Source organism: Pecten maximus, chromosome 15 (assembly GCF_902652985.1).
Source record: "Pecten maximus chromosome 15, xPecMax1.1, whole genome shotgun sequence".
Taxonomy (NCBI): Eukaryota; Metazoa; Mollusca; class Bivalvia; order Pectinida; family Pectinidae; genus Pecten; species Pecten maximus.
In genome coordinates, this window is record NC_047029.1 from 36,720,131 (window position 1) to 36,740,972 (window position 20,842).

General features: G+C 34.6%; 2 protein-coding genes across 4 annotated transcripts in view; one reads left to right on the forward strand and one right to left on the reverse strand.

The window, feature by feature from the left end:
• LOC117343417 (transformation/transcription domain-associated protein-like) overlaps positions 1-20,842 on the reverse strand; it is a 153,703-nt gene that overhangs the window by 64,699 nt on the left and 68,162 nt on the right. The window lies entirely within an intron of this gene.
• The window catches only part of LOC117343078 (cyclin-K-like), a 28,151-nt gene continuing 10,265 nt past the window's right edge, over positions 2,957-20,842 (forward strand). The window contains exons 1-5 of one of the 3 annotated variants that reach the window (XM_033905364.1): positions 2,957-3,104; positions 3,274-3,423; positions 9,417-9,552; positions 14,424-14,471; positions 19,151-19,195. In XM_033905364.1, coding sequence (XP_033761255.1) covers positions 9,546-9,552; positions 14,424-14,471; positions 19,151-19,195 — 100 coding nt within the window. In that variant the 5' untranslated portion in view covers positions 2,957-3,104; positions 3,274-3,423; positions 9,417-9,545. Of the gene's footprint in view, positions 3,105-3,273; positions 3,424-6,567; positions 6,633-9,094; positions 9,248-9,416; positions 9,553-14,423; positions 14,472-19,150; positions 19,196-20,842 lie in introns of those variants that run through there. The other 2 variants (XM_033905366.1, XM_033905365.1) reach the window with 2 other exon arrangements.

Genomic DNA, 20,842 nt, shown 5'->3' on the forward strand with positions numbered 1-20,842 from the left:
TCTCCAAGATCACTGTAATTGAAGAATGTTTGTCCTCTCAGAAAAAGAATGACAGAATCATGACAAAAAATTACAAATAATGACAAAATCATGAAAAGAAATGACCTCCGTACAACTCAAGACAGTTTTGGCTGTGGCGTCACAGTCTAAAATGTTCCGGGAATAGAAAGTGAAACCATTTCACCATTGTAGTATTTTTATTTCTAGCAACAAAACAACACCTTTATTTCACTGTTGAGATGAATACATCAATTCAGAATGATTATTTTGAACTGACATGATTCCATTTTACAATAAAAACTACTTAAATCTATTGTAATTCACAAAAATAACCTCTGTAACACTCTTGACAGTTATGGCTGTGACGTCACACTCACAGTCTAGAAAGTTCCGAGAATAGAAAGTGAAAGCATTTTACCCTGGTAGTATTTTTATTTCTAGCAACAAAACAACACCTTTAAATGATCAAACCTATGAAGACATCAATTCAGAATGATTATTTTGAACTGAGATGTGCATCCTTGATAACAGTGAACCACCCTCAGGTGAATGATTTGTATAGATTTGCCATATAAAACAACTGCGATTTCAATCGCTCATTTTGACTGCATAATGCAGATGTTTTCTCAAAAATGAATTCAGAGGTTGTCAAGGCTGTTTGCAAATCTGCTGTTACTGTAGCCATATTCACTGATCGTAAAGCGGCCGACCCTGTGCCTGGTGTTGCCAGTGGGTGTGCAGTTTTATCTGAAACACTAGGTACCATTGATTGGCAGAAATAAGTAGACGGATTATCAAGTTTCAGAGCTCTTTGAGAACCGGTATTCTTTCCAGGGTGAAAACACTTAAAAGTGAATCCCTATATGCTCAGGATGATGCAAGTCATCAGGGTAAGGAAATGACACAGAAGAAGACAGGAAAGGTTGTGAGCGCTGTGTGTTCTCCGTAAGAAACCAGTAAAGGCTGTTGTTGATTTGGTTCCTATTGAGAAGTCTAGACAACTTGAGCTTTTTTCTGTAGACTTCATCGGGGTTGGCAAGTTCAAAGTGGCTATGAGGTTTTGTTAGTCATAATTGATCACTTTACAAGGAATGCTTTAGTCGTACCTTGTCGCAATCAGAAAGTTCACACCATAGCTGTACTATAACTGTATTTTACAGCTTTCCTGGAATATTGAATAGTGATAAAGGGTCTTAACTTTGAGTCCAAAGTTAAAACAGAACACTTTAAGCTAGCAGGGGTTAATAAGACCAGACTACTCCTAACCACCCTTACGGTAATTGCTCCGCCGAAATGTTCAATGGAAGTATCCTAGGTGTCTTAGATACCCTAGAGGATGAGAAAAACCAGATTGGAATATGTTACTTAGTTTGATGGAAACCTCTCGGAATAGTTAAAATCACATTCTCCCAAGTAACCTAAAATTCAAGTTGAACACATGTATGAATGGCCATCCAAGATTTTCATTCACTCTCTCCTAACATCAAAACGATCACTTGCCTGCACGCTTTACCGGGAGAGACCGTGATATATCAGTGTATAAAAAGAACTCCGGCTTTATAAAAGATCAAAGATCAAAGGAACATGATTTAGTCCAAAATTACATGAACAGGAATCCGAAAGAGTAATGACAAATAATAAGTTAAAGCTGTTGAAAATTAATTGATCATCATCGTTACTGACAGTACACATTACTTTGGCACACGTTACTTCGGTATATCCACAACTAATAAAACTGGCTTTATAATAGAGATTTTAACCGTTACATGAACAGCTGTTGTAACTGACAAAGTACATGTTATCATGATCATCAAATATAATATTCATTTTTTCAAAAGTAGTGCAATTAAATTTACCTTCCAATGTTTCAATATATTTAATTGATTATAACAATTAGAAAATTCAGTTGTAATTTGAACAAATACTATGACTATTTCATAGGTAGGAAAGGGAAATTCCTCCCGAGGGGTCACAAAATGTGGAATATCCTTATCCTACAAACACAAATAATGAAAGAGTCTTTTTCTCTCAAATCACTATATTTGCAAATGAGTTGCGAAAAGATAATACTAAATGTATCGTTAGCATACTGTAGAGCTTAGCATTACTGGTGTTTGTGTTTAAAAACCATTTACATTCCGAGCAAATCTCAATAACAACAACTATAGACACATGTGTGGGTGAATATATATACCCCTTCTAAAATATATATATGTATATAATAAATATATTCATTAAAAAATCTATAAAAAAAGGAGTAATAATTAAAGGTTTCGCCGGCTGAAATTGAAGCTCGACCCCACGGTGGAAGGCTTCTGCTTTTTTTATCTTAAAAATAAAATGTTAATATCCCAGATATAGAGCCTCAGGGTCTCCAATGTTCCTCACAGTTTAAACAAAGATGAAATGCATAATAAGAAAGACATCATCAAAAACATCATAGAATATTTATCAGGCAATATAATCACAGATATTAAGCTTTCAACATGAATTAAGGCAAGTGACATATACACGTGTTGCATCCTCACAGTTTCTTAAAAAGCTTCATGTTATCCTGATTGCGATGATATGTGAAAATATAAGTAATATATTTTCCATGGTAAATTTTTAAAATCGCAACTTTGGGCGACCTTGACACATCTTAAAACATCAACAGACAAGATCAATCTATTGGTATTAGGCAAATTACAAGCATTGCGAAATACAACATTTTTTGTTTGTTTAACATAGTTTGTAATCCTTCCTCGGACTCGGAGAACAGAACAGTGTCGTCAGCATACATAACCAATTATTGTGTTATATCTCTACACCTTCATTACCTTATGTATTTCTCTGTACATTATCCGGGCCAAGCCTTTCCAAGTGTACATGGTGATGTCACCTTAGTGGGAGATTCGAATTAGCTGTCGTTAGATGCAAAAGTTTTCATGTCTAACGTCACATATTTTGTGTAGAGGTTAGTGATGCATACAACGCACACATAATAAGGAAATTAACGCTTACCTAAGTTCGTGTGCATAAAACCTAGCCTCGATAAATCGTTTAGGCGCATGCGCAGGCACACCTCAACCACTCGCACAGCTGAACAGGAACCCTGGAACTTGGTAAGGCAGTCTAACAATCTATATTTTTGTATATATGTCGGAGTATTATATAGTAGTTTAATAATTTACATAGTTTACATTATAATTCTGATATAACAGTATATTTGTCTGCTAATATCCTACAATTATCCTGTCTAAAGGACTTTGTATTATTTGATTGCAATTGTAGGCTTCTAGAGACTTCTGGAACTAAACTCTTGCGTTGTGGAGTTTGTGGACACCCTAGCGGTCACAAAAAAGTCACTTGTTTGAAGATTTGAGAGATATAGTGAAAAGAAAAACAAAGCCAGAAAAACGCAACCTCAAACGATTATGAGCGGTAAGTGTTTCCTATCAAGTTAAAGCCTGATGTTATAACTGTGTGTTTGCTATTAAAAACAATATGCAAATACTGAGTATTTTGTGCAACTTTCCCAGCAAAACTATAGCACGTAGAATTTTGTGCATTTGACAAGTTATAACAATTCGTGCGACTTGGTGCACATCGAATTTTGGAAAATGCATTTAGAATTTTAACCCAAAAATGCGTGGTACCAGCAGGTTATCTAGTAAGGAGGAAGTAACCGGTCCCGTTAGCTATTCCTGTTACAACTCGCAGCTCTATGACCGCTAAATTCAGATCATGATAACGTCGATTAGTATTATTATAAAAGTGTAACAAATATACAGATGTATAATCGTGGTAACAGCAGTTAAATGGAAATAAAAACAGACTGATAATTTGAAAGAAACAACAACCCATTGCTTGCCCCTATCGTTTTATTGTTCAGGATCGTCGTACTGGGAAATAAAACCCCTGTGAATGCCAAAGCCATATTGTATAATACTATAGGCCCTTTAACAGGTTACAGATAGACATAGACGCAATTTAACTTTATGTATATACATGAATACCTAGAAATAGGCTTCACAGGTAGACAGTGGATATTTTCTGTAAACATTAACGCGCAAATATAACATATTGTATATAGATAAATGTATATATATTTAGACTATATATATAACAATAAGATAGATATTACTGTTTTATCTTTGTATAGATCATCTTATTATGTTTTGGTTCATTTTTAATTGGCTTACTAACAATGCATCTAATATAATTGATTTTTAATTAGGGTTAATGATTTTTTTATTCGATAACCTTGTATAAAATAGCTGAATAGATCTGGCACTTCAAGTTATTTTTTTTCATTGAAAATGTATGATAGCATTAATTTGATTTAAAGACTTTTAACAAAGCACGTAAGAAATAGAAATTGGGAACAAAAACAATATATTTGGCAAGTTGTTGGTGGTCTCTGAAAATGGATTGGAACTATCTTGTACTCGAAATGTTTTTAATATTTCAAAAACTTAACTTCCAACAGTTTATATTTTTCTTAATATAAAATACAAAAGAAAGTTATTGTGTTTTCATCACTTTGATAGAATAATCCGGATCCAATATCAAATTTTGATTTACAGTTAACATCAGACTTAAGTTTCCGTTTAGTAAACCAACTTAAATATTACTAATTCATACTCAAATATACGTTTATGATATTCCTAATGATATCATTATTACTATACTGTTACTTATTGAATATCTCCGATATAATTGAAGTATGTATAGAGTATTAGAGGTCAACATATAAATCACAATAGATTCATATAATTTTCATGTATGAGTTTAGTAAATACTTATTCCATTGTTTAAAAATGTCGTCCCGATATTCTTAGTTTGTAATTTCTCTGTACAAGAAAACAAGAATATCAACAACAAAAATTCAAAAATTTCAACTCGTTTTTAACAAATTTGTATCAGTTTGATTAGCAAATAAAATTGCATTACTATAAGTACATAAATAATCATCAAATAATGGTTTGGGGAAAAACAATAAGGTTGAGAAGAACGTGTATCAGAATTTTTCTCCTAATCTCCAGTCTGAAACCAAGTCATTCAAAATGTTTCATTTAATAAAACAAGCTACTGAAATTAGAAAATTGCTCATACATTTTAATCATAAAACCCCGTCCTCTTCCTCAACGTGGCCCATATGCCATTCCCTAAACCGATCTTGGGGTTTACGCAATCTTTTAGAGTGCCTTGGGCTTTCCCTTACTACGAATTCGTTTCCTACAGGACTTGCCTGTATATCCTCAAACCAGTCCGTTTTATCCCTGTGTCTAGTCCCTACTTTGTCACTATATCGACTATAGAAAGATTTTGAGAATCACTGTTCTCTACACCGATATGTAGATTGTCAGACCAATTTATAGATACCCTGATACCTTGTCGAGTGGCCCTAGGTACGTAAGATGACACTTACTCCACCCTCGAGTTCGAACTTGAATCAGACATGCTATTGTTCAAAGATCGTGCAATTGATTCATGTGGCTCTGCCTCATTTCGTGCAATTGTAACAGTATGTTCCGATAAACAATTCAAACCCTACCTGAGCGCACACTGTGTTTCAGCTTGACACTGCACACTGGTTTGTCCTTATGAAGTTTGGATAATATCATTCCACTTGTCAGTAACTTTTATTTCAACCTTAGGTTTACATTTCTGATTAAAACCCTATTCCATGTATTGAGAACTGAATGTCTTACCCGAAAACAAAACATAACAGCAAGAGGCCCATGGACCTTAACGTTCATCTGAGCATTGCAATATTTTTGTAAATGTGACTGACCCTTTTTTACCACTCCAATCAGCCCTTGGGGGTCAGTTCGGCCAAAAAGTGCATACCAGCAAATTGCCTTCAAAAACTGCTAATTCCAATAAAAATGAAACAAATGATGTTCAAAAATGTGATTTCCTTGTATAAACTTCAGTAAAGTTTAGCCCCTCCCCAGGGATAAACATGATACTTAAAGGTCATGCAATTCACTATTTTGGTAAAGCATATTAAGACCTTTCAATCGCTCATTTTGACTTCAGGTGTATTGGTTTCAATGTTTGGTGTTATTACAGAATCTCCAAGACAACTGTAATTGAAGAATGTCTGTCCTCTCAGAAAAATAATGACAAAATCATGACATAAAATTACAAATAATGACAAAATCATGACAAACAATTACAAATAATGACAAAATCAGGAAAAGAAATGACCTCCGTACAACTCAAGACAGTTATGGCTGTGACGTCACAGTCTAAAATGTTCCGGGAATAGAAAGTGAAACCATTTTACCATGGTAGTATTTTTATTTCTAGCAACAAAACAACACCTTTATTTCACTGTTGAGATGAATACATCAATTCAGAATGATTATTTTGAACTGACATGATTCGAGTTTACAACAAAAACTACTTAAAGCTATTGTAATTCACAAAAATAACCTCTGTAACACTCTTGACAGTTATGGCTGTGACGTCACAGTCTAGAAAGTTCCGAGAATAGAAAGTGAAAGCATTTTACCATGGTAGTATTTTTATTTCTAGCAACAAAACAACACCTTTAAACGATCAAACCTATGAAGACAGCATTTCAGAATGATTATTTTGAACTGAGATGTGCATCCTTGATAACAGTGAACCACCCTCAGGTGAAGGATTTGTATAGATTTGCCATATAAAACAACTGCGATTTCAATCGCTCATTTTGACTGCATAATGCAGTTGTTTTCTCAAAAATGAATTCAGGGGTTCTCAAGGCTGTTTGCTAATCTGCTGTTACTGTAGCCATATTCACTGATCGTAAAGCGGCCGACCCTGTGCCTGGTGTTGCCAGTGGGTGTGCATTTTTATCTGAAACACTAGGTACCATTGATTGGCAGAAATAAGTAGAAGGATTATCAAGTTTCAGAGCCTTTTGAGAACCGGTATTCTTTCCAGGGTGAACACACTTAAAAGTTAATCCCTATATGCTCAGGATGATGCAAGTCATCAGGGTAAGGAAATGACACAGAAGAAGGCAGGAAAGGTTGTGAGCGCTGTGTGTTCTCCGTAAGAAACCAGTAAAGGCTGTTGTTGATTTGGTTCCTATTGAGAAGTCTAGACAACTTGAGCTTTTTCTGTAGACTTCATCGGGGTTGGCAAGTTCAAAGTGGCTATGAGGTTTTGTTAGTCATAATTGATCACTTTACAAGGTATGCTTTAGTCGTACCTTGTCGCAATCAGAAAGTTCACACCATAGCTGTACTATAACTGTATTTTACAGCTTTCCTGGAATATTGAATAGTGATAAAGGGTCTTAACTTTGAGTCCAAAGTTAAAACAGAACACTTTAAGCTAGCAGGGGTTAATAAGACCAGACTACTCCTAACCACCCTTACGGTAATTGCTCCGCCGAAATGTTCAATGGAAGTATCCTAGGTGTCTTAGATACCCTAGAGAATGAGAAAAACCAGATTGGAATATGTTACTTAGTTTGATGGAAACCTCTCGGAATAGTTAAAATCACATTCTCCCAAGTAACCTAAAATTCAAGTTGAACACATGTATGAATGGCCATCCAAGATTTTCATTCACTCTCTCCTAACATCAAAACGATCACTTGCCTGCACGCTTTACCGGGAGAGACCGTGTTATATCAGTGTATAAAAAGAACTCCGGCTTTATAAAAGATCAAAGATCAAAGGAACATGATTTCGTCCAAAATTGCATGAACAGGAATCCGGAAGAGTAATGACAAATAATAAGTTAAAGCTGTTGAAGATTTATTGATCATCATCGTTACTGACATAGTACACATTACTTTGGCACACGTTACTTCGGTATATCCACAACTAATACAACTGGCTTTATAATAGAGATTTTAACCGTTACATGAACAGCTGTTGTAACCGACAAAGTACATGTTATCATGATCATCAAATATAATATTCTTTTTTTCAAAAGCTTTAGTGCAATTGAATTTACCTTCCAATGTTTCAATATATTTAATTGATTATAACAATTAGAAAATTCAGTTGTAATTTGAACAAATACTATGACTATTTCATATGTAGGAAAGGGAAATTCCTCCCGAGGGGTCACAAAATGTGGAATATCCTTATCCTACAAACACAAATAATGAAAGAGTCTTTTTCTCTCAAATCACTATATTTGCAAATGAGTTACGAAAAGATAATACTAAATATATCGTTAGCATACTGTAGAGCTTAGCATTATTGTTGTTTGTGTTTAAAAACCATTTACATTCCGAGCAAATCTCAATTACAACAACTATAGACACATGTGTGGGTGTATATATATACCCCTTCTAAAATATAGATAGGTATATAATAAATATATTCATTAAAAAATCTATAAAAAAAGGAGTAATAATTAAAAGTTTCGCCGGCTGAAATTGAAGCTCGCCTCCATGGTGGGAGGCTTCTGCTTTTTTTTATCTTAAAAATAAAATGTTAATATCCCAGATATAGGGCCTCAGGGTCTCCAATGTTCCTCACAGTTTAAACAAAGATGAAATGCATAATAAGAAAGACATCTTTAAAAATATCATAGAATATTTATCAGGCAATATAATCACAGATATTAAGCTTTCAACATGAATAAAGGCAAGTGACATATACACGTATTGCATCCTCACAGTTTCTTAAAATGCTTCATGTTATCCCGATTGCGATGATATGTGAAAATATAAGTAATACATTTTTCCACAGTAAATTTTTAAAATCGCAACTTTGAGTGACCTTGACACATCTTAAATCATCAACAGACAAGATCAATCTATTGATATTGGGCAAATTGCAAGCATTGCGAAATACAACATTTTTTGTTTGTTTAACATAGTTTGTAATCCTTCCTTGGACGCGGAGAACAGAACAGTGTCGTCAGCATACATAACCAATTATTGTGCTATATCTCTACACCTTCATTACCTTATGTATTTCTCGGTACATTATCCGGGTCAAGCCTTTCCAAGTGTACATGGTGATGTCACCTTAGTGGGAGATTCGAATTAGCTGTCGTTAGATGCAAAAATTTTCATGTCTAACGCCACATATTTTGTGTAGAGGTTAGTGATGCATACAACGCACACATAATAAGGAAATTAACGCTTACCTAAGTTCGTGTGCATAAAACCTAACCTAGAAATATCGAATGTGTGAGCATCGAACACCCGTGACTGCGCATGTATCTCGATAAATCTTTTAGGCGCATGCGCAGACACACCTCAACCACTCGCACAGCTGAACAGGAACCCTGGAACTTGGTAAGACAGTCTAACAATCTATATTTTTGTATATATGTCGGAGTATTATATAGTAGTTTAATAATTTACATAGTTTATATTATAATTCTGATATAACAGTAACTTTGTCTGCTAATATCCTACAATTATCCTGTCTAAAGGACTTTTTATTATTTGATTGAAATTGTAGGCTTCTAGAGACTTCTGGAACTAAACTCTTGCGTTGTGGAGTTTGTGTACACCATAGCGGTCACACCAAAGTCACTTGTTGGAAGATTTGGGAGATATAGTGAAAAGAAAAACGCAACCTCAAACGATTATGAACAGTAAGTGTTTCCTATCAAGTTAAAGCCTGATGCTATAACTATGTGTTTGCTATTAAAAACAACTCACAAGTACTGAGTATTTTGTGCAACTTCCCCAGCAAAACTATAACACGTAGAATTTTGTGCATTTGACAAGTTATACCAATTCGTGCGACTTGGTGCACATCGAATTTTGGAAAATGCATTTAGAATTTTTACCCCAAAAATGCTTGGTACCAGCATGTTATCTAGTAAGGAGGAAGTAACCGGTCCCGTTAGCTATTCCTGTTACAACTTGCAGCTCTATGACCGCTAAATTCAGATCATGATAACGTGGATTAGTATTATTATAAAAGCGTAACAAATATACAGATGTATAATCGTGATAGCAGCAAATAAATGGAAATAAAAACAGACTGTGATAATTTGAAAAAAAAACAACAACCAATTGCTTGCCCCTATCGTTTTATTGTTCAGGATCGTCGCACTGGGAAATAAAACCCCTGTGAATGCCAAAGCCATATTGTATAATACTATAGGCCCTTTAACAGGTTACAGATAGACATAGACGCAATTTAACTTTATGTATATGCATGAATACCTAGAAGTAGGATTCACAGGTAGACAGAGGATATTTTCTGTAAACAGTAACGCGCAAATAGAACATATTGTGTATAGATACATGTATATATATTTAGACTATATATAACAATAAGATAGGTATTACTGTTTTATCTTTGTATAGATCATCTCATTATTTTTTGGTTCATTTTTAATTGGCTTACTAACAATGCATCTAATATAATTGATTTTTAATTAGGGTTAATGATTTTTTTATTCGAAAACCTTATATAAAATAGCTGAATAGATCTGGCACTTCAAGTTATTTTTTTTTTCATTGAAAATGTATGATAACATTAATTTGATTTAAAGACTTTTAACAAACCACGTAAGAAATATATTTGGCAAGTTGTTGGTGGTCTCTGAAAATGGATTGGAACTATCTTGTACTCGAAATGTTTACAATATTTCAAAAACTAAACTTCCAACAGATTATATTTTTCTTAATATAAAATACAAAAGAAAGTTGTTGTGTTTTCATCACTTTGATAGAATATTCTGCATCCAATATCAAATTTTGATTTACAGTTAACATCAGACTTACGTTTCCGTTTAGTAAACCAACTTAAATATTACTAATTCATACTCAAATATACCTTTATGACTATTCTTAATGATATCATTATTACTGTACTGTTACTTTTTGAATATCTCCGATATAATTGAAGTATGTATAGAGTATAAGAGGTCAACATGTAAATCACAATAAAATCATATAATTTTCATGTATGAGTTTAGCAAATACTTATTCCCTTGTTTAAAAATGTCGTCCCGACATTCTTAGTTCGTAATTTCTCAGTACAAGAAAACAAGAATATCAACAACTAAAATTCAATAATTTTCAACTCGTTTTTAACAAATTTGTATCAGTTTGATTAGCAAATAAAATTGCATTACTATAAGTACATAAATAAATATCAAATAATGGTTTTGGGGAAAAACAATAAGGTTGAGAAGAACGTGTATCAGATTTTTTCTCCTAATCTCCAGTCTGAAACCAAGTCCTTCAAAATGTTACATTTAATAAAACAAGCTACTGAAATTAGAAAATTGCCCATACATTTTTATCATAAAACCCCGTCCTCTTCCTCAACGTGGCCCATATGCCATTCCCTAAACCGATCTTGGGGTTTACGCAATCTTTTAGAGTGCCTTGGGCTTTGTTCCCTTACTACGAATTCGTTTCCTACAGGACTTGCCTGTATATCCTCAAACCAGTCCATTTTATCCTTGTGACTAGTCCCAACACTGATATGTAGATTGTCAGACCAATTTATAGATACCCTGATACCTTGTCGAGTGGCCCTAGGTACGTAATATGACACTTCCTCTACCCTCGAGTTCGAACTTGAATCAGACATGTTATCGTTCAAAGGTCGTATAATAGATTCATGTGGCTCCGCCTCATTTCGTGCAATTGTAACAGTATGTTCCGATAAACAGTTCAAACTCTACCTGAGCGCACACTGTGTTTCAGCTTGACACTGCACACTGGTTTGTCCTGATGAGGTTTGGATAATATCATTTCACTTGTCAGTAACTTTTATTTTAACCTTAGGTTTACATTTCTGATTAAAACCCTATTCCATGTATTGAGAACTGAATGTCTTATCCGAAAAAACATAACAGCAAGAGGCCCATGGGCCTTAACGTTCATCTGAGCATTGCAATATTTTTTGTAAATGTGACTGACCCTTTTTTACCACTCCCATCAGCCCTTGGGGGTCAGTTCGGCGAAAAAGTGCATACCAGCAAATTGCCTTCAAAAACTGCTAATTCCAATAAAAATGAAACAAATGATGTTCAAAAATGTGATTTCCTTGTATAAACTTCAGTAAAGTTTAGCACCTCCCAAGGGATAAATATGATACCTCAGGGTCATGCAATTCACTATTTTGGTAAAGCATATTAAGACTCTTCCATTTAAGAAGAGTATTTGATTTTACCTTATTTGGGCCTTGGGAAGATGTTTTTGAAATCTAAGCTAATTTGACCCTGGGGGTCAGTCAGGGCCAACATGTGCATACTATGAAACTATCATCCCATGCTGATATTATCCTAACCAAATTAGAATGAATTCCAATGGAAATGAAACAAATGATAGTCAAAAATGTTATTTTCCTATATAAACTCTAGTAAATGTTAACCCCTTCTCAGGGGCAAACATGAGACTCAGGGTCATGAAGTTCACAATTTTGGTTAAGCACCTTAAGACATTTCTACCTGTGAGGAGTATTTGATTCTACCATATCTGGGAGTTGAGAAGATTTTTGAAATGTTAGTCACGCCCCTGTGGCCCCGTGGGGTTGGTGAACATATTATTTACAATTATGGTTGACATTTGGCCAGCCATGGAAGCTTCCTGCTAAATTTCATTAAATTTGGTTCCACGGTTGTGGAGAAGAAGTCGAAAATGTGAGTTGTTAAGGATGGACGACGGATGACGCCATCCAAAGTAATTTAAACTATTGAACTCTACAAGAGTTAAGCAATCGTGTTAAAAAGATCTGATCGAAATGAATGAATACGAGGTGAAACCTAGTTCGCTACTGCAACGAAGATTCCGATAGAAATAAAAAGTTAGTGTGGTGTTTTGTTGGTTGGTTTATTTTGTTTAACGTCCTACTAACAGCTAAGGTCATTTAAGGACGGCCTTCCGTGCGTGCGACATGCATGCGTGTTGCGAGTGCATATGTGTGTTTTGGCAGGCTGCGGTATGTTCTTGTTAAGTCTCCTTGTGATAGGCCGGAACTTTTGCCGATTTATAGTGCTATATCACTGAAGCATACCGCTTGAGACACCCAGCAGCACACCCCACCCGGTCACATTATACTGACAACGGGCGAACCAGTCGTCCCACTCCTAATATGCTGAGCGCTAAGCAGGAGCAGCAACTTCCATTTTTAAAGACTCTGGTATGTCTCGGCTAGGAGACAGAACCTAAAGCCTTCCTCACAGCGGCGAACGCTCAACTAAAGGCGAAAATTGAGACATTGTCAAGGGAAACATTAGGAAGAAGAAAGTTGTTCAGAAAGAGGAGAAAAGATAAGATCTCAAATTTAGTCGCCACTTACGATCATGCAATGGGGGCAGCAGGTACAATTCGTACGCCCTACCTGCTGGGCAGTTAGTGTGGTGTAAGGCAGTTGATAATGAAATGCTTGTATATATGTGTGACATGAATGTACAGTAAAAACAAATCACTAAAACAAGACTAAAAATATGTTGGATAGTAATTCCCGGTAATATTGCACGAAAATTATCGACATTGAGTTAATGAAGAAACGTGCAAGTGACGGACATTTAAAACACCGCCGATCTACGAATTAAGTACTAGAAACACAATTAATTTATAAATATGACCAATTTCTCCAGTAATCAACGGACGTCCAATAAAGTGACCCTGTTAATCCCACCTATCCACGAGGCTACGACAATGATAGTCAGAATGTCAAATGAAACATTCCTGAAAATGATATGATTATAAATAACCATAATAATAATTTGGAGTCTTATTTACCGCTCTATCACTACAATTGTTTTCTATATGTAGCCCTGGTTAATACTAGTAGCAATATAGGCTAAATAAATCTTCTATTTAGCTCGATCATTTGAGAATACGACTAGTAATCAAGAGATCCCGGGTCCGATCCCTTGAAGAGAACTTGAAATAAATTTAATATATCATGCTCTCTGTTACATATATCCTCTGCTGAAATCAGAGTAAATCTACATACAATGTATACCTAAGTTAGTTGATATTTCGTCTGACATCTTGTCTGTTGATGTTTTTATATGTGTCAAGGTCGCCAAATCTAGTTACGTGATTATAACGGGGAGTTATGTGACCTTATTTCAATAAGTACGAATTTGTGAATAATCTCATTTTTAATATATTTTATTGCAAAACGTCTTCAACTTCTAATGCAAAATTATATGTGAATATTTTATAAAGTATCCATGTATGTATGTTCACCTGTTATATCGTACTGTTGTTATTCTTATGTTTTATGATCATCTAAGTATTTACTGTTATGCTGATTTTAACCTCTTTTATACATTTGTTTTTCTTATATTTGGAATGTCTTTCGATGCTCCAAATACTTGTTATATCTATCAAATGAAATGGAGATAAAAACAAAAACGACAAAACAATTAACATAAATTTGACGATGCTTATATTATGAAAAAAACTATAGAGGTCCCCTATAAAGTATTCATTGTTTGCTCCTTTTTTACTCGTCATTATGTCTATAATTCATCAATTACAGATCCAAATCCAGGACAACTGGGCAGCCCCCCACCACCACCCATTCCTAGTAAGTTATCATTCATATGGATACATGTTTAAAAGGATGTCGACATATTTTGAGACGCATATTCCGATATAATTTTCATTTCAGTAGACCTGTATTCAGTAGACCTGTATCTCCTTTTCATATTAATGACCGGATATAATAAGTTTGTTTGCTAATAAAAAAGGTTAGTCAGATAATCCTTTTCCGAGAATTTTACCCCGAAAGGTTGGGAGATGAAAACCCATTACATTTGCTCTAACCCCTTGGTTGTTACGTTCTATGATCCTGAATAAGACCCCATAACTTTATGTATATACATGAATACCTAGAAATAGGTTTCACAGGTAGACAGAGGATATTTTCTGTAAACAGTAACGCGCAAATAGAACATATTGTGTATAGATAAATGTATATATATTTAGACTATATATATAACAATAAGATAGGTATTACTGTTTTATCTTTGTATAGATCATCTTATTATGTTTTGGTTCATTTTTAATTGGCTTACTAACAACGGATCTAATATAATTGATTTTTAATTAGGGTTAATGATTTTTTTTTATTCTAAAACCTTATATAAAATAGCTGAATAGATCTGGCACTTCAAGTTTTTTTTTTTTCATTGAAAATGTATGATTAATTCATTAATTTGATTTAAAGACTTTTAACAAACCACTTAAGAAATAGAAGTTGGGAACAAAAAAAATATATTTGGCAAGTTGTAGGTGGTCTCTGAAAATGGATTGGAACTATCTTGTACTCGAAATGTTTTTAATATTTCAAAAACTTAACTTCCAACAGTTTATATTTTTTCTTAATGTAAAATACAAAAGAAAGTTGTTGTGTTTTCATCACCTTGATAGAATATTCTGGATCCAATATCAAATTTTGATTTACAGTTAACATCAGACTTACGTTTCCGTTTAGTAAACCAACTTAAATATTACTAATTCATACTCAAATATAACTTTATGACTATTCCTAATGATATCATTATTACTTTACTGTTACTTTTTGAATATCTCCGATATAATTGAAGTATGTATAGAGTATTAGAGGTCAACATATAAATCACAATAGATTCACATAATTTTCATGAGTTTAGCAAATACTTATTCCCTTGTTTAAAAATGTCGTCCCGACATTCTTAGTTCGTAATTTCTCAGTACAACAAAACAAGAATATCAACAACAAAAATTCAATAATTTCCAGCTAGTTTTTAACAAATTTGTATCAGTTTGATTAGCAAATAAAATTGCATTACAACTGTACTATAAGTACATCAATAATTATCAAATAATGGTTTTGGGGGAAAACAATAAGGTTGAGAAGAACGTGTATAAGAATTTTTCTCCTAATCTCCAGTCTGAAACCAAATCATTCAAAATATTTCATTTAATGAAACAAACTACTGAAATTAGAAAATTGCTCATACATTTTTATCATAAAACCCTGTCCTCTTCAACAACTTGGCCCATATGCGATTCCCTAAACCGATCTTGAGGTTTACGCAATCTTTTAGAGTGCCTTGGGCTTTGTTCCCTTACTACAAATTCGTTTCCTACAGGACTTGCCTGTATATCCTCAAACCAGTCCGTTTTATCCCTGTGTCTAGTCCCTACTTTGTCACTATATCGACTATAGAAAGATTTTGAGAATCACTGTTCTCTACACTGATATGTAGATTTTCAGACCAATTTATAGATACCCTGATACCTTGTCGAGTGGCCCTAGGTACGTTAGATGACACTTACTCCACCCTCGCGTTCGAATTTGAATCAGACATGCTATCGTTCAAAGATCGTACAATTGATTCATGTGGCTCGCCTCATTTCGTGCAATTGTAACAGTATGTTCCGATGAACAGTTCAAACTCTACCTGAGCGCACACTGTGTTTCAGCTTGACACTGCTCACTGGTTTGTCCTTATGAGGTTTGGATAATATCATTCCACTTGTCAGTAACTTTTATTTTAACCTTAGGTTTACATTTCTGATTAAAACCCTATTCCATGTATTGAGAACTGAATGTCTTACCCGAAAAAAACATAACAGCAAGAGGCCCATGGGCCTTAACGTTCATCTGAGCATTGCAATATTTTTGTAAATGTGACTGACCCTTTTTTACCACTCCCATCAACCCTTGGGGGTCAGTTCGGCGAAAAAAATGCATACAGCAAATTGCCTTCAAAAACTGCTAATTCCAATAAAAATGAAACAAATGATGTTCAAAAATGTGATTTCCTTGTATAAACTTCAGTAAAGTTTAGCCCCTCCCCAGGGATAAATATGATACTTCAGGGTCATGCAATTCACTATTTTGGTAAAGCATATTAAGACTCTTCCATTTAAGAAGAGTATTTGATTTTACCTTATTTGGGCCTTGGGAAGATGTTTTTGAAATCTAAGCTAATTTGACCCTGGGGGTCAGTCAGGGCCAACATGTGCATACTATGAAACTGTCATCCCATGCTGATATTATCTTAACCAAATTAGAATGAATTCCAATGGAAATGAAACAAATGATAGTCAGAAATGTTATTTTCTTATATAAACTCTAGCAAATTGTACCCCCTTCTCAGGGGCAAACATGAGACTCAGGGTCATGAAGTTCACAATTTTGGTTAAGCACCTTAAGACATTTCTACCTGTGAGGAGTATTTGATTCTACCATATCTGGGAGTTGAGAAGATTTTTGAAATGTTAGTCACGCCCCTGTGGCCCCGTGGGGTTGGTGAACATATTATTTACAATTATGGTTGACATTTGGCCAGCCATGGAAGCTTCCTGCTAAATTTCATTAAATTTGGTTCCACGGTTGTGGAGAAGAAGTCGAAAATGTGAGTTGTTAAGGATGGACGACGGATGACGCCATCCAAGGTAATTTAAACTATTGAACTCTACAAGAGTTAAGCAATCGTGTTAAAAAGATCTGATCGAAATGAATGAATACGAGGTGAAACCTAGTTCGCTACTGCAACGAAGATTCCGATAGAAATAAAAAGTTAGTGTGGTGTTTTGTTGGTTGGTTTATTTTGTTTAACGTCCTACTAACAGCTAAGGTCATTTAAGGACGGCCTTCCGTGCGTGCGACATGCATGCGTGTTGCGAGTGCATATGTGTGTTTTGGCAGGCTGCGGTATGTTCTTGTTAAGTCTCCTTGTGATAGGCCGGAACTTTTGCCGATTTATAGTGCTATATCACTGAAGCATACCGCTTGAGACACCCAGCAGCACACCCCACCCGGTCACATTATACTGACAACGGGCGAACCAGTCGTCCCACTCCTAATATGCTGAGCGCTAAGCAGGAGCAGCAACTTTCATTTTTAAAGACTCTTGTATGTCTCGGCTAGGAGACAGAACCTAAAGCCTTCCTCACAGCGGCGAACGCTCAACTAAAGGCGAAAACTGAGACATTGTCAAGGGAAACATTAGGAAGAAGAAAGTTGTTCAGAAAGAGGAGAAAAGATAAGATCCCAAATTTAGTCGCCACTTACGATCATACAATGGGGGCAGCAGGTACAATTCTTACACCCTACCTGCTGGGCAGTTAGTGTGGTGTAAGGCAGTTGATAATGAAATGCTTGTATATATGTGTGACATGAATGTGCAGTAAAAACATATCACTAAAACAAGACTAAAAATATGTTGGATAGTAATTCCCGGTAATATTGCAGGAAAATTATCGACATTGAGTTAATGAAGAAACGTGCAAGTGACGGACATTTAAAACACTGCCGATCTACGAATTAAGTACTAGAAACACAATTAATTTATAAATATGACCGATTTCTCCAGTAATCAACGGACGTCCAATAAATTAACCCTGTTAATCCCACCTATCCACGAGGTTACGACAATGATAGTCAGAATGTCAAATGAAACATTCCTGAAAATGATATGATTATAAATAACCATAATAATAATTTGGAGTCTTATTTACCGCTCTATCACTACAATTGTTTTCTATACGTAGCCCTGGTTAATACTAGTAGCAATATAGGCTAAGTAAATCTTCTATTTAGCTCGATCATTTGAGAATACGACTAGTAATCAAGAGATCCCGGGTTCGATCCCTTGAGAGAACTTGAAATAAATTTAATATATCATGCTCTCTCTTACATATATCCACTGCTAAAAGCAGAGTAAATCTACATACAATGTATACCTAAGTTAGTTGATATTTCGTCTGACATCTTGTCTGTTGATGTTTTAAGATGTGTCAAGGTCGCCAAATCTAGTTACGTGATTATAACGGGGAGTTATGTGACCTTATTTCAATAAATAAGAATTTGTGAATAATCTCATTTTTAATATATTATATTGCAAAACGTCTTCAACTTCTAATGCAAAATTATATGTGATTATTTTATAAGGTATCCACGTATTTATGTTCACCTGTTATATCGTACTGTTGTTATTCTTATGTTTTATGGTCATCTAAGTATTTATTGTTGTGCTGATTTTAACCTCTTTTATACATTTGGTGTTCTTATATGTGGAATGTCTTTCGATGCTCCAAATACTTGTTATATCTATCAAATGAAATGGAGATAAAAACAAAAACGACAAAACAATTAACATACATTTGACGATGCTTATATTATGAAAAAAAACTATAGAGGTCCCCTATAAAGTATTCATTGTTTGCTCCTTTTTTACTCGTCATTATATGTCTATAATTCATCAATTACAGCTCCAACTCCAGGTGCACCGGGCCTCTTCCAACCAAACATTCCTCGTAAGTTTTGAATAATCATTTGTCCTACTTCCAAGTTATCATTCATATGAATACATGTTTAAAAGGATCTCGACCTATTTTGAGACGCATATTCCGATATAATTTTCATATCAGTAGACCTGTATTTTGTAGACCTGTATCTCCGTATCATATCAATGAGCGGATATAATAAAAGTGTGTTTGCTAATAAAAAATAAGAACAAGGTTAGTCAGATAATCCTTTTCCCAGAAAATTTCCCCGAAAAATCGGGAAATGAAAAACCATTACATTTGTTCTACTCCCCATGCACGCAGCGGGTCTCACTAATTACCGACAAAAGCCGACAAGAAAACAAATAATAAATCGCTTTTGTCTCTGAATTCTTAATTTACTATATTATGTACTTATATTTATTGAACAGGAGCCTACAAGAAGTTAGAATTACCGCAGCGAGGGAAAATGAACAAAAAAATCGTTTTGATTTTTTAATTGATAATAATCTAACCGGATTGAACTTAGAACTATGAACTGTAAATAATATACTGAACAGTAATTTAACAAAGTAATTGAAAACAAAAATGATTTAAGGTTGGAAACTTGATCGTGCTACAAGCTTGATTGCGAATACTTTCCTAGATTACAAACATCTTAACTGTTGTGTGTAGATACATGTAGCAGCTGAACAAGTTTGAATGAAGATGGTCGCTTCCCGTTAGCGAAGACAGATCAAAATTAAATGGACCTCATTCACCCATGAGCGGCTTGACTTTTTACTCAAATAAACTCAAATACAACTATTTTGTGAGAATGGACCCAATTATATGTTTTTCGATGTCATATACTGTATCGTATGTAGGGGCTTATTTGACCAAAAACTACTTTGAATTAATTTACAATCATTTGAGATTCTCGACCGGGTTGCCATCACAGTTGAATTGCTGAAATGGCTCATGATGGACCTGAAATCGATATTTTTACAAGAAAATGGACCTGTTGTTTGTATTCCTTGGTGTATATATAGAGGTCTTATGTAAAAGGTTTTTATTTATTTTACCTGGAAATACTTTATAAATAATTATCAAATGGATGGACCAGAAATGGTCATTGCTTGTAGAGAATGGAGAAATTATAGTATTCTTAAACATTGTGTGTGGTCATATTTAAAATGACATTTGTTCATTTTACCTGAAAGTACCTAATAATAATTTTTGCAAATAAACAATTCACGTCATCGCATCGGGAAAGACTAAATGAAGGCGCCGGAAAATGGAAATCCGGATGTTGAAAAATTGACAGTATTTAAATTAATTATGCATCTCCAAGATATAATAAAATATTCGCAAGTCACCATTGAATAAGAAAATCCTAGAATGCCAAGTGAAACACTCCTGAAAATATAATGAGTGTCTTTAATGAAAATAATACTTTGGAATTCAGATCTTCTGTTTAGCAGCTCGATCGGTTTTACGTAAGACTAGTAATCCAGACGTCCTTGGCTCGATCCCTTGCGGAGGCATTGAAATACATATAATTTATCGTGCTCTCTGTTACATATATCCTCTGCTGAAAGCAGAGTCAATCTAGATATACCTAGTTTAGTTGAGATGTGTTGTGACGTGTCAAAATCGTTCACACTAGCAATGTGATTTTTTTACGGGGAGTTATGT